The 16,181-nt window shown below is 36.0% G+C and overlaps 1 protein-coding gene across 1 annotated transcript; it reads right to left on the reverse strand.

Annotated features, from left to right (window-relative positions):
• Positions 1–407: 407 nt before the first annotated feature.
• LOC133867054 (putative receptor-like protein kinase At3g47110) lies at positions 408–3,955 on the reverse strand. The gene is made up of 2 exons (XM_062303730.1): positions 1,297–3,955; positions 408–1,083 (listed from the first exon to the last, which is right to left on the reverse strand). The coding sequence occupies exons 1-2, from the start codon at positions 3,953–3,955 to the stop codon at positions 686–688; spliced, it is 3,057 nt and encodes a 1,018-aa protein (XP_062159714.1). The 3' UTR covers positions 408–685.
• Between the last annotated feature and the right edge of the window lie 12,226 nt (positions 3,956–16,181).

Consider the following 16,181-nt stretch of genomic DNA (forward strand, 5'->3'; position numbering starts at 1 on the left):
ATTTGAAGAATCAACATTTGTAACTCTCCTCCAATCTCTCTTCCTCTCTTTCAAAAGCTTGTTTTCTGAATTATTAAAAACGTCAATAGGTTTTGTTTTTTGCAAAATCAGAATATTTTGCCAGAATAAAAAAATCTGACAGTATTTTCATTTGACTTTGTTTGTCAAACATAATACTATGTATGGGCTTCATTGTATCTCAAAGTTAAATTTACTATAATCCGGTGCATGCAAATATCATCTTAAGAAAAGCGGCCTAATAACACATCTCGAATCATAATTGTCCTTTGTTGTAGAAAATTTGATAAATACTTTCATTTATTACATTGCTTTCTTTGATTGTAATTTGCATCTTTTTTGATCCATTACAACGTAATTTATTGGTGAATATACCATTTTTTTTCCCTTCTCTGTTCCAATTATTTATTGAGAGGTGTACATTGTACTACATGGATTAGGAGATAACGAGACGTGCATACAGAAATCGAGAGCAGTCTAGCTATCGATTGTGCTTTCTTGTTCTTCACCTACGACGTATACTGCATAAAACAGGAAATTACTACCCACTAAAAGCAAAGAAAACTATAGAGAGTATCCGTATCTAGAGTTTTGCATGAACTGCTCAAGATCGGAAGCTTATTGCTCAAATGATCTCATTAACTGAACTTTTTCTAACAAACATTATTCATATTTTAGTACTATCCACGATGGGAGCTGCAAGTTTGAAAAGAGTGTCTCTTGCAGATTCCAGTTTATGTAAAGCACTTCTAATAGTAATGCGGCCATTACGAGATTCCTCGGTGCAAGATAGCCCAACCCCAAGGATTGTGATCAGGCAACCATATTGAAGATCAGGGCTTATGGGCTGGCCATCATGGTAAAGGCTGCTCGTAAGCAGTAGCAGCTCAGGGTCGAGTACTTGCACCACGTTGGCGGGGAAAGATGACTGCACCCATTTGGTTAGGTTTAGGCCTCCACTGAAGCTCTCATGTAATGGGTTCTTCCCAGTAAAGATCTCAAGCAGCATTATGCCGAAGCTGTATACATCTCCAGCCGTTGACGGTTTCTCTCCCAAACCATACTCTGCATCATAGGCGATTCATTATGTTAACAAAATTTAGAAACAGTAGCTAATTTTATCAATTATCCAACAGCCGTTGATGGTTTCTCCCCCAGTCGAAAACGCATATCATGGGCCTCTTCAGGTGAAGAGTGTTGAAATGAAGGAAATGGAAAGCTCGTACGAAAGTTATCAATTACCCAATAGAAGAGAGAGATGTACGTTATGGTACTAACCTGGGGGTATGTAACCGATGGATCCCTTCAGAACATGTGAAGCGCTAATGGAAGGTTGATTGCTTGTTCTTTCTATCAGCAAGCTGGCCAGGCCGAAATCTCCCACCTTTGCTGTCATGTCTTCACCCAAAAGAATGTTGCTGGGTTTCAAATCACAATGCACCACTGGAACTTCACAATCATGGTGCAAGTAATCCAATGCACAAGCAACGTCAATGGCCACATTCAATCTATCCACAACATTCAAGGCATCCCCATTTGTGTGCTTCTTCTTACCCTTGATCCAGTCTTCTAAGCTGCCATTACTCAGAAATTCATAAACCAGAGCCAAAAATTCCATGTTCTTGAAGTCCATGCTAGAGCATGATGTGATAAGTCGAACAAGATTCCGATGCCTAACATTCCTCAAAGCCTCGCACTCTGCCATAAAACTCTTCCAACAGCTCGTCCTCTCAGTGTCAAGGACCTTAACTGCCGCAACAATTCCTTGCCCTAGATAGCCTTTAAACACTGACCCAAAGCTACCTTTCCCAATAAAGTTTTCTTGGTTGAAGTTTCCTGTTGCCCTACGCAGCTCATTGTATGAGATCATTTGACGATGTCCTTTCAGCGGTTGAGAAGCTTTTGTAAGCTTTGATGTGCTTTTCTTTATGTAGAACGCTAAGAACAGTGAGCCAAGTATGAAGAAGAGGACTAATGGGACTAGGATAAGTAAAACTTTGGCTACCTTTCTTCCACCACCTTGAGAATTGACACATGCCAAATGCAAGCAAAGCTTTGGGTTGCCTTCCAAATGAACTTCAGAGAGATTTCTAAAAATTCCACCGCTGGGAACTACCCCCTCCAAATTATTGAAAGATAGGTTCAAGAAGTGAAGGGCTTTTAGGTTTTGGAGTTCAGCAGGAATGGAGCCAGAAAGTTGGTTGGAGGAGAGATCTAGAGCGTCCAAGCCTTTCAATTCTCCTAGAGTATTCGGAATAGGGCCTGAAAGTATATTCCTGACCAAGAATAATTCCTCCAAGCTCTTACAGTTTCCGATTGACCTCGGAATATTACCAGACAAACGGTTGTCAGAGAGATCAATGGTAACAACACTTTCCAGAGCAATTTCTGGAGGGAGAGGTCCACTCAGAAAGTTATTGGACAGATTAAAAACAGTGCTCAAACTAGGGAGACTTAGAATTTCTATGGGTATGCTCCCATTGAACCTGTTGTTGGATAAGTCCATGGAAAGAAGACTCTTGAAGTTTCCAAAAGTAGTGGGTATTTTACCCACCAAACTGTTTCCTGATAGATCAATCTGATTTAGCTTTTGGAGATTACCAAGGGAATTTGGAATACTACCAGAGATCCGATTTTTGGCCATGCCCAACATCTGCAGTTCCTCCAACCAGCCTATTTCAGGTGGGATTTCACCTGAAATCGAATTATCGCTCAAATTTAGCAAAGCCAGGCCAGTAAGATGACCAATGGAGGCGGGAATGTTACCATGAATACGATTTCCTCCCATGTATAACTTTGAGAGAACCTTAGAAAGATTGCCTATTGATTCTGGAATCACACCCTCCAAATGATTGCCATCAATTGCAAGAAAGTTGAGGTGAGTGCTATTTGTCAAAGAAGTAATGAAGCTGAGACCATCCTCACCGGAATTAATAATCTTATTAAAACCGATGTTATACATTTGAAGTAATGGGAGATTTCCCAGGCCTGGCGGTACTGTTCCTTCTAGAAGGTTGTGCGCCATGCGAATGACTCGAATATTGGTGAGATTGTGCAAAGACCATGGAATCCTTCCAGTGAATTTATTAAAGCAGAAATTGAAAACTAAAAGGTTCGGGAGTTTATTCCCAATATCTCCAGGAATCTCACCCCATAGCTGGTTTGCAGCTAAGGCCAACGTATCAAGGGAAGATATGTTGTATACTGATGGAGGAATGGTGCCAGACAAATGGTTAATGGTAAGATCAAGTAGCTTCAAGTTTTGAAGGCGGCCAAAGTCACTAGGTATGATACCACTGAGATTGTTGGTGCCAAAATTTAAAATTGTGAGTGAGGAAATGTTACCTATGGCTGGCGGAATTGCACCATATAGGCTGTTTCTTTCTAGCTTCAAGACTTGGAGCTTCGTCAAGAAGCCAAGCTCTTCAGGAATTCTGCCTGTAATATTCTTGTTTTCGGCCAAGTCAAGGATCTGGAGCTCAGTGAGTTTACTTATATTTGAGGGCAGCACACCTTCTATGCGGTTGAAGCTCATGTTAAGAACTCTCAAACGGAAAAGATTGCCGATTTGATGAGGAAGCTTTCCAGCAAATTGGTTGTTTTGGAGTTGAAGGGAACGGAGGAAGGAGAGATTGCCGATATGAGGGGTGATGGACCCTTTAAGTCCGAAACCTGAAAGATGAAGGCCCACAACTCTAAGGGCAGGCTTGTTGCAGACAACTCCAGTCCAATTGCAGGGAGATGATGAGTTTTGGTCCCAAGAAGACAGAGGGTTGGGAGGCTCAAGACTCATGGCAGACTTGAATGAGAGTAAGGCTTCCTTGTCTGTTACAATACTTAGAGTTGTGGCCGAGTCTACTGCAAGAAGAATGGAGTTGAAATATGAGAGGACGAAGAATAAGGTAGACGGAAGCATCAGATGGGAAGGGAGAGCCATACGTAGGTTTTAACTTTTAGTTGGTACGTCCCTTTGGAACACAAAAGATGTATATTTATAACAATCAAGCTGCTGCAGCGCGTGAAATTCACGTGTTAAAATGTGTTGCTCTTAATGGGGATGCTTAGCTTACTATGGCAGATTTTCTTGAACAGTTGAATGTGTTAGTGACAATCAACATCGTTGACCCCTTATGGAACTTATTTTCAATTGCGTATAGACGACTCCAAGCGGGAGTCTTTGCCTTGAGAATTGAGATAGACTTTCAAACTCATTCAGACATTGGAAAAAGATTGTGAAACTTGGTAAAGATTTTAGAAAACCCACCGGAAACAAAGAATAATTACGTAAGCACGTACTAGAGCTGCTAGCTAGCGTACGTAGATTGGAAGGCTGGAAGCTAATTTTCCCCATTTAATAAAGACGTACAAAATCTGATAACCAAGAGATCCTGCTAAAAGTCCATAAGTCCATGATAGACGAAATGAAGCTGCTGTCAATTGATCCATCATCTTTACTTTAAATGAAATCGATAAATATTTATTTTATAATTAAAATTTAAAATTTATTTACCTAATAATATATATAAAATAATGAATATTAACTTGTGAAATTAAATACATTATTAAATGTATCAATTTAAATATCGACCATAAAATCGATAATATATATCAAATATAACAAAGAAGATCCTATATATTCCGTGTCAATAATATGTCTTCCCCTCTTTGAATTGTAAGTGCATTTAACTGTGATGCGACTCCGATCACTTGGTCATGTTGTCCCAATTAATGGCCCATGCAATTTCCAAGTCTGGTGACTTGACTTGGGATTCAAAAGTAACGGAGCTTATTCATGGGTTCGCTAGCTGTTGGATGATGAAACTGCGACTCACATCTGTCAAATTCCTAGTGGTTCTATTCATAATAATGATAGATAGATTTGGAAGGTCACATCTGACCTTGATTTGAACGATGCGTGAAACTTGGGTTCGGTTCCTCCTTGATTTGAGCAGGTAATGGGGCGGGACCGTACGTCGTGACCCGCGATATACGGACTAAATGCCATTCAATTGATTAGAGTTATTTACACGTGTCCGTTTTTGGGAAAGGGAGGCAAATCCATTTACTAATTGTCGTGCATGGACTCGTGGTCTCTGTTTTTTTATGAGTGCTTGCTAGCTTGTGGAATTTTGTGTTTCCTTGAATTTCTTTCACTTACTTGCATTTGCATGGAATTGATATCAAAGAGTTGAAAACAAAACTAACGTTGTGACAAGTGTACGCAGGACCAGATATCTGTTCACATTGTGACAAGTCGGGTTTAGAAAAAATATAGGTGGTCGGTCGATCTACCAATCAATTAAGTAATCTCTGTATCTAGAGTACTACTATACGCATGGACCCAAAATGTTTTCTTCTGGAAGGACAAAACGAATACATGCCTCGTACGCCGTCGTGTGAATGTTGTAAAATACATTGAGGGTTTTCACGGGGTAGGGAGGGATATATTGCAATTTAATTTGTAGATCATTATTTGGTCGATACATACATATTATAATTAACAATTCGAGGGAACCATCTATATATTACCTACTACGTAGTCTAGCCTCTATTTTTATTTATTTTTCTTAATTGAATAGAGAAAATGTTACAAGAAATGTTTTTATTCATTTTTGATCCTGATAGAAAAGAGGATGGGAGAACTTGTGGGAATGGTACCAAACACAAAGTGGGTAACAGCCCATTTAGCTAAAACATTTGCAAGAAGATTGGCACATTTAGAAAGTTTCGAAACATTTCAACTTTGAAATAAAAAGAGTTCTAATCTAATATCCAAAATATATATAAGGAGCAAAATACCAAGAAGAAGAAAAAAAAAATATGGGATTGATTCACAGCAAGGATCCAAGTGGGTGTCTTAATTTGCCTTGAGATAAACCTTCAAGAGATATGATATTTCAAACTTTGTCTTGAGGTAACAAACTTTCAAACTTTATCTTGAGTTTTTGGGTGGCAAAAGATTATCATATCTCAACTTTCAAACTCATTTAGACATTTACGTTGCCTTTATTTCTCGTGGTGTACATTTCTTGCATGAGTCAAGAAAAAAAAAACTTTAGTTACTCTTAACATATTTTACTAAGGTCTTATCCCTCTCGTGTCCATGTCTATTTAGTGCTTGAAACCCATTATCAATTAAGGGTGGCCGTTTCTAGCTATTCACATCTTAAGTTCAGATTGATTCAAGATATATGATTATAAGATTATATAAGTTAATTCTAACTCGACCTATTTAATTAAACATTTTAAACCCTTCAACTTAATTAATCCTCTAATTTTGTTTTGGGTTCATGCATGGGTTATATAAAAAAATTTCAATCATTACGTCTCGTGTCGGTTTTAGATCATGTCGAAGAATGAATATAAGATTATATAAGTCAACCATAATCTGATCAATTTAATTAAACGAGTCAGATTCTTCAACCCTAATTTTTAAATTTCGTATTAAATTTGTGTCGAATTTATAAATCCTGTCAAAAAATTGATAGCCATGATATCAATAATATTACTTATTATTGTTCTTCTTATAATGTAAAGATAAAATAAACTTGGTAAGATTTTGGAAAACCCACTGGAAACAAAGAATAATTACGTACGAGAGCTGCTAGCTAGCGGCCAACGTAGATTGGAAGGCTGGAAGCTAATGGGCTTGTCACTTGTGCCTGATTTATCAAATTTCCACACTTAATAAAGACGTACAAAAATCTTCTAACCAAGAGATCCTGCTAATTAAAAGTCCACAAGTCAATGATATATCAAATTTTCACATTTAATAAAGACGTACAAAATCTTCTAACCAAAAGATCCTGCTAAATGTCCGTAAGTCCATGATAGACGAAATTAAGCTGCTGTCAATTGATCTATTCTCTCTATTTTAAATGAAATTGATAGATATTTATACTTTATTTGTTTCGATGTAAAATAATTTATGAAAAATAATTTCAATATTTTACGATGTTTAGTAGGCTGAAAATAATGGTCAACGGAAATTATTTTTAGTTTTTGACCATACGTAAAAGCCTATTTAATTATTGAAAAATGAAAACCGTAAATCGTTTTCTGAATTTAAACTCTTCGTCCTTTCACGCACATTTGTGGGAATCTCTACCGTCGGGTATCAGAGTTTGTTGGTAGCTCGAATCTACCGCCGAAAATCTTAAATTTTGATATCCGATTGCCAGATTTCGACAAATGTTGACAGTCGGTGCCGGAATATGTTGACGTCTAGCCGCAGTCATCGAATTCCGACGGGCCAGATTCCAATCGAATTTGGCCAATATGGTCGGAATTCGCCCGGATCCAGCCATTGATCTGGCCAAAATGGCTGGACCTGGCTGGATATGGCCAAAATGGCGAGAATCCGGCCAGATCTGACTGGATTCGGCCGGATCTGGCAGAATCCGGCCAACGACATTGTCGGATTCCGGCTGTAGTTGTCGAATTGTATTTTTCGTCATTCGTAATTTTTTCGTACTAGCTAAATACTGAAAAATATTTTCAGAAAAATATTTTTTTTCTGAAAAATGATTTCGCTGAAAATATTTTACAACATAAATCATTTTACGTCGAAATAAACGGAACATTATTTTATGGTCAAAATTTAAAGTTGGTATATCTAACTGTGTATATAAAGTTAATATTAACATGTCTTTTAAAATTTCATGTGAAATCAAATACTTTATTAAATACATAAATTTTAAATACTGACCATAAAATTAATAATATCCATTATATTTCAAACTAAGAAGATCCTATCTATATTCCGGGTCAATAATGTCTTCCCTTCTTTGAAGTGTAAGTGCATGTAACTGTGATGCGACTTCACTTGGTCATGTTGTCCCAATTAATGGCCCCTGCAATTTCCAAGTCTGTTAGACTTTTTCAGCTCTATACTTTGTGATTTGGTTTGACTTGGCCAACTGGTCACAATTGTCTCTGCGTTTTAAGAAGCGTTGTTATCGTGTGACTTGACTTCGATAATTAACTTGGGATTCAAAAGTAACGGAGCTTATTTTTTTTTATATAGATAATGATTGGGATACTAAAAGGTGGAAGATAGGTTGGGTTCGCTAGCTGTTCGGTGATGAAACTGCGACTCACATCTGTCAAATTCCTATTGGTTCTATTCATAATAATAATGATAGATGGATTTGGAAGACCACCGTTAATGGAGAATTTACCGTCAAAAGTGCCTACCATCTAGGTCAAGAACTTCTAGCCAGTGACAAGGGGAAAGTTCACATACATTTCAACATAAGCTCCCGTAAAAATAGAAGAGGAAGGTTCCTCATGTGCTGATAGTTTTTACGTGGAGGGCATGTCATAATGCTTTAGTTACCAAAGCAAATTTGTTTAAACGTAAAATCACGGAAGAGCTACCATGCTCTGTGTGAAGCAGAGGCAGAAACTACGGGACATGTTTTGTGGGGATGTCAGCTGCAAAGGCCATATGGAGTATGTGTAGTAGTAAGATCTAAAAAGGTTGTATTGTGCATGACGACCTTGTTTATTGTTGAAGAGCTTTATTAGCTAAAATAGATAAAATAGGTTTTAATTAGTCATTTTGTATACAGAAATGCACAGGCCATTGAAAGTGATCTTAGTAAGTTGTAAGTTTGTGAGAAGCCTCAACTATTATTGCTATAAATGTTAAAAATTTACCAAAACTAAATTTTACCAATACTGAAAACAAGATTAAACCCAAATTGATTGATATCAAAATTTTTCATTTCTTCTCAAAATAGATTGAACCACCGTAAATTTTCCTGCTCTACCCTAATCACACAAACAAATTCTCATAATATCTTTAGAGAGATGTGATACATTGTGGATCTTGTGGCGACAAACATGTTGAATTGGCTTAAATATGTGGCATATGAGACATATGTCGCATTTTTAAGAGTGTTGACATAGATTTTGTAACAAAATCAAGATGAAAGGGCTAAGTCGGTATTTCGGTTACTGGCACGTATTATTTGTAATACTTTTCAAAACCGAAACAGCCGTTTAATATTTAATAATGACCCTTACTTACCACGTGTACCCAGAAAAAACATTTAACCCTATGTTTTATTAAGTTGGTACCGGCCTTTTTCCTTTGGTGCATGTCTATTTACTTGCCACATATACCAAAAAAGCATTTAACCCAATATCAATACATGCACTGCCAGGAAACTTGTGTTTTTACTTGGTATTGTTTTTCTTATAATGTTAAGTATAAAATAAAATAATAAACTCGGTAAGATTTTGGAGAGCCTCGCCACTTCATGCAAACAAAGATTTTGGAAGCTTGTGCCTAATTTTCAAGGCAACATATTCAAGCAACGGTCAATACGATCCAAGTAAGAAATGAGAATGAGAAATCCCGCTAAAAGTCACAAGTCCATGACATCGTTATCCTCTCTTCCAACGGCTACGACTGTAACAGTGATGTGACTTCAATTCGTTAACTTATCTGTAACGACTTGTTATTTGATTTGACTCGGCAAACTTGTTCCAATAGTTTTGGATGAGAATCATCCCAAATTATTTGTTTATATTTAAAAAATTTAAATAGATGATTATAATTGTTCAACCATTTATCTAGTCAAGTAGATCTCATAAGTAATTTCTCTTAATTATCTGTTCAAAAGATCTCAAATTCAGACAAATAATTAAAAATAATCCTAATTTTCGTCCTCGGCAGAAGAAGTTAACCATTTCTCTTCTCTCCCCCCTCCTTTTTTTCACTTCCCCAAAAAATAAGTCAATATCAAAACATTCTAAATTTTTTTATTTTTTATATCACATCAATATTTTTTATTATTATTCAAATAAATTTAATAATTCACTACAAAACAATTTTTTTTTCATTTTTCCATTAAAAAATTCCAAACTCCATCCTACTTTATTTCATACCAATCACTTTTTATTATTATTAAAAAAAACTTCACTTATAACCCTTAATCTTTTATAATTTTTATAATTAAGTACTCAATCTTTAAAAAGTATCAATTTAGGACATTCATCTTTTAAATTTTTTCAATTTCAACTTTTTGTTCAAATTTTTTTGTTAACTACTATCAAAATTCTCAAAATACCACTGTTTAAAAAAAAAAAAAAAATACCAAATAAGCTTGTTTTTGAACGGCTGCTTTTTCTTTCGCAAGCATTTTGGGGGCTGGGTCCCAGGCTTGCGCATTTGAAACGTTTTTGTACTACATGATCAAACGGTGCAGACAAAGGGAGAATGGCATATCAATTATTGGTTATATCCGCTGCTCGACCCACAAGTTTTTGGGCTTCATCTCCCACCAATTTATAATATTGAGTGTGTTACACAATTTTTGGTCACTTTTATCCACGTGTTAATTTTTATTTTTTTAAAATAAAAAGAAATCTTCTAAATTAGTTAGGAGACTACTTTATTACATGATAAAGTGGTCAAAAATTATATTTTAGAGTAATAAAAAATCATATCTCTAATATAAGTATGCCTAGGGCTGTATTCGAGCCGAGTCGAATCGAGTATTGAATGTTCAAGCTCCGCTCATTTAATTTTATTTCGAACACGAGTCGAATTCGAATTTATCATCGAACGAAATATTCTGTTCAAGCTTGGCTCGTTTAATTTTATTTCGAATACGAGTCGAGCTCGATCTTATCACGAGCTGCTCAATTAACTTATTCATTTCTTATATAAAGTAAATATCATGATTGTTTATATTTTCATAAATCCATATTAATCATTAATTAATCAAGTCTTATTAAAATTTTATCATCTGAGTTCATTAAATAAATTAACTTGAATCTTAAATAATATAATCTCGAGTTTATATGTATGTATATAAATTTATTATGCACATACACAAATTACATGTGTGCACACAAACACATATAACCACACATACTCACAAACACACTTATGTACACACAAATCTATAAAATTAAACTCACAACAATAATTCAAGCTATATCTATCATATTTGGATGATGATTCATTTTTACTTAAGATGTTCTTATTACAAAATTAAAATAATACTAAGAAAAAATTGTAAAAATGAAGTTATACAAGCTTATCCGAGTCTATCCGAATCGAGCCGAGTTTATACGAGTATGTCTCGTTTAATATTCGAATATATTATTGTGTTCACGAACGGCTCATTTATTATTCAAGCCGAGACCGAATCGAGTTTAACCGAACCGAATCGAGCCGAGCTGACGAGTGGCCGAGCTCATCTTACACCCCTAAGTATGCCTTACACCAACGAGGAGTTGAGCTGCCATGGATAGATTTGATGCGTGGGCCACTCAAATTACTCAATATTTGAACAAAAAATAGAATAATGAAACAGTTACATTTCATGATTTTCACATGGATCAAGACAGATATTGAATGGCCCATATGATCATCTGCTACCTTCTTCAAGTGCAACTGTGATGTGACTTCACTTCGTCAAATTGTCCCAATGGCCCCATCAATTCCGAGCTGCTGGGGCAACTTTTCCCAATTGTTACTTGTTACGTACGAAGCTCTTCGTTTTCTTTGTTTTACATCTACAAAGAGAATTAAAAATAAAATTATTTTATATGTAAATTTTAGAATAACGGGAAACCAGTTGGTATAATTGAGAAAGGTTATCATGTGCACATTTATTAATCAAGACTATATCGGTTGGAACCCCGCTCCACCTTGCAGTGTGACTCAATGACGGCTTGATGCCGTCTCCGCCCGTGCCCTTGGCCTTGTCGATGCCAACGTCTCCCTCCAAAATTATGTCGAGTGGAACTCCGTCTAGGAGGTCATCATTCACCAGACCTCTTACATCAATAAATAAATAATATTTAATTGATATAGAAAAAAATAAAGATGAGAGCTATTGTATGGTATATTTTAATAGGAAAACAAAACTTATTTTTTATTATAATTATGCTATCATTAGAATTGTATCAAAGTTACTAAAATATTCAAAAGGTATATATAAAAATAAAATGATTATAATTATAATTATTAAAAAAAAAATTGACGTGACCTCAAACCTACGCACATTCTAAATTATTCCTAAAAGTTTCAAGCCCTTTTTTCCATATCAAGCCTAAGGCCATTTAACCTTAAAAGGATTTAAGCCTACTTGATCATATCAAACTCAACCCAATTAAATCCAAAAGACTAAGCCCACAGTTTATGCCAAATCCAAGTCCATTTCATCAAGAGGAAATCAAACCCATTAAATCAACTAACTTGGATCCATAAATTTAAGCAATATTCATTCCAAAAACTTAAGCAATCTTTAAATCTAACAACATGATTTTTCTTTAAAAATCAAACCACCTTCTCTTAAGAAACCAATATGCATCTCATAAACTAGAACAAGGTCCAGACGGTAATACTAGTCATGCACAAGTCACAATTTACAATAAGGAAAAAATATACTTTAACCTCCTCTCCCCCAAGCCGAAGTTGGACCCATTGTTTGATTTTGCTTTAAATATTTAAAAAGTGGAAAACGATCCCCATGAAATTTTAGCTGTTGGCAAAAAGGACCTTCTGTCAATTTCTTTCATCTCTTTTGATGGAAAGCCAGTCAAGTGTGACACATGACTCTTTTAGTCATGACCTCTCAAGAATGTTTTGGAGAGAAAAAAAAAGAGGGAGGAGGTTCAAGCCACCCCATGGACTGTGAGGGTGGTTCATGGGTGGCGAACCACCCTCAAGCTGACCAAATGGGGGTGGCTAAAGCCATTCCAAACTCTTCGGAGGGTGGTTAGTGTAATAGAGGTGGCTCATGTAATGACCCACCTTTAACGACACAATATTGTCTGTTTTTGGCTCTCTCGAACTAAACTTTTTCAGTAGGTCACTCATCTTGGTACTACTCTCGCAGAAGCACGCTTAACTGTGGAGTTTTGATAGGTTCATGACCATCATGGCTTTAAAACACTTTGTGTCAAGAAGGGTGGGTTTATACATATAAGCACATCCCTATTTCCAGGTGATGTGGGACGTCACAGCTCGGCACCCCCTTGGTCAAATGAAGGTGGCTCTATTTTTGTTGTTGTTATTGTTGTAGTTTTTTTTTTTTTTTTTTTTTTAAAAAAAAAAAATGGTTTTCTTTTACTTTTTTATTTTGTATTTAACCATTTTTTAATTTTTAATTTTTTTTTTACCCCGAGGTATTTTAGGGGCTTCATCCCCTACAAACCCCATCAGGGAAGACAAAAAAGACTTGCCAACGATCAAACTTCGGGGGCGGGGGCGGGGGCGGGGGTGGGGCCAGGGGGGAGATCATTCACTACTTTTTAAACATTAGAGACTATCAAAAAATGGGTCCAACTTCAGGGGTCATTTACTACTTTTTAAACATTAGAGACTATCGAATTTATCGAAAAAGGGGTCCAACTTTAGAAGAGTAAAGTGTATTTTTCCTATTCAAAAACTTCATTAAACTGGAAGAACAAGGTAAACTAACCTTTGATGTAGCAAATTCAAAAAGTTGAATTGAATTGCTCTTGAAACTCCTTACTTCTTCTCCTCAATTACAATTGTGAGGTCAAATATGGTGGGCTCTTTGTTAGTAATTCTCATTGGCATGCGTGTAGCCTTCCAACTCTTCTTTAGGAACTAGTCGCACACTCCCATGTAGGAAATCATTTAGGACCTGTTTGGTATTAAGTTAACGAGCTTAAAAAGAGTTTTAATGCATAAAAAGATGTACTAAACAAAAATGGGTCTATTTGGTAAAAACTTTCAAAAAACATTTTTTTTAAATAAAAAAAAAACGATTTTGCTCTAAAAAGGCTCAAAATTGCGTTTTTGGAGAAGATTAAAAATCTCTTTTAGGCTTTTACCATTGAGAATAGTTTTATTTTCCAACACAATCTCAAACAAACTCTTTTGTTTGGTACGTGGAATAGACCCAAGGAATGAAACACTACAAAAAATTCACCATTTTTTGATTCTAGATGGTTTTAAAATTATTGACGATTTTTTGAAAACTATTTATAAAAAAAAAAAAATCACAATGGTTTTTTTAGAAACCGTCGTTAAATTTGTAAACAGTTTGAACCAAACCATATGAAAGGGTACATTTTCAAAAAACCGTCTGTAAATTCGTAGAAGCCACGTCAACGATTCCGCGTGAAAAGATTCAATTAAATCCTCAAAACCATCCTTGCTCTTTGCTCATCGCCTCTGTTAGGGAAAATATTAGTGTATCAACACCCATCAAAATCATTTGGGCCCAACCGGTTCAACCGACCCGACCACCCGACTCGGGCAGTTGACCCGGATACCTTGTAACACCCGAGTACGCGAGATACCATCCCGAGCCAAGGGTGCATTCCGAGCCGATGATCCATCTGAGTCTAGGATCTCATCCGAGCCACAGATCATCCCGAGCTAAGGGTTCATCCAAGCCGAGGATCCCACCCGACTCGGATAGTTGACTCGGATACCTTGTAACACCCGAGTCCATGAGATTTAAGGGACACGACGCACGATACATAACTAGATCGTGCGCTCAAAGTTTCTCCAACAACATGTCACCCATAAAGGATCGTGCGCCCAAGATAGGCGGTCATGAAACCCAAAATGTCCGTGCACCCAAGGCCACGTCTTCCTCAACTACCGATCCCCTCACAAACCGGGAACAATCCTAACTGCTCTTCAATCTCTATAAATACCAGAATCTCTTCAGATATAGAGGTACATTCTATGCTTCTAAAAATTACTCTGCTCATATTCAAACTATCATCTTACTTAAGCATCGGAGAGGGGATCGTCGGCATCCCCCGACGAAGTATTTATTATTTTGCAGATCATAAAAAATAAGGCGAATCTTCAGGTGAATTATCATCCAACACGTCACCATGTTGGAAACTGTATCAACAGCCTCCAACCCATCTCTTCTCCTCCATCTTCTGCAAGCTTCTACTTTGGCCGGCGCTGCAACAGCCATCTGGCAAGCGTGAGTATTTTTGTTTTGTTTTTTTTTTTGTTTTTAATAGCTAGAGATATTATTTTTGTTTGTTGTTCGAAATAAGATATATATGATCCCTAATGCCTCAGGTCCGATGGAAAAGATAGTTGACGCGTTGAGTCGGTTTGGGAAGAGGGCCGAAGTTGTGACAAGTAGGGCTGTAAACGAGCCGATCCTGAGCGGGTATTGCCTGTTCGGGATCGGCTCGTTTAATGAATAGTGAAGCTCGAGCTCGAGCTCGAGCTCGACACGAGCTTGGAAATGTTGTGCGAGACCGGCTCGTTTAAAAAATATGGTGTCCGAGCTCGAGCTCGAACTCGACAATTTTAGTCGATTTCGAGCTCGAGTACTCGGCCCGAGCTCGGCTCATTTCATAATTGAAAATTATTCACTTTAACATAAATAAAATAAAATCATGAAATTTCAAATGGTCAAATTGCACTATCAGAAATCCAGCATTTTGCATTGAGCAATTGCCAATTAATCTAGAAAGACTAAAATCAATACAATTAACAACTAAAGAAATAAAATAAAATTACTTTCAAACAATTACAATTAGAAATATAAGAAATTACAATTATGAATTACAAATTTTCAACTACAAAAATAAAATAAAATTACACTTAAAACAAATACAAACATAAATATAAGAAATTACAATTAGAACTGTAATTTGATAGGTATAATAATAATGTTTAATTCTTTTGTGTGCTCTCCGATAAAACCTGTTGTAACACACTAAAAAAAAAATTAGTTAATTTTAACTCCCTTGCATTAGTTACACAAGTTTTATGTACTTGGTAAAAATGTCAAGAGAGGTTAAATAACACAAATTAATGTGCATAAATCATTAAATAAAAAAGTATTCATTACCTTAAATCTGCTCTCAAATAAAATATGGAAACTGCAACACACTAAAAAAAATTAGATTAAATTTAACTCCCTTACATTACTTACACAAGTTCTATATACTTGGTAAAAATGCCAAGAGAGGTTAAATATATCACAAGTTAATGTGCATAAATCATTAAATAATAAATCACACATTACCTTAAGTCTTCATGTCTTGATGAAAATAATATTATACAAAATTTAAACAAAATAACATAGTCCACCTATCCCACATAGTCCTCAAACCAAATATATAGTTATATAACTTATATGACAACACTTCAAAAAATAAAAAGAGGCAAAGAACACTAACAA

The sequence above is a fragment of the Alnus glutinosa genome, chromosome 4 (genome assembly GCF_958979055.1).
Source record: "Alnus glutinosa chromosome 4, dhAlnGlut1.1, whole genome shotgun sequence".
NCBI lineage: Eukaryota > Viridiplantae > Streptophyta > Magnoliopsida > Fagales > Betulaceae > Alnus > Alnus glutinosa.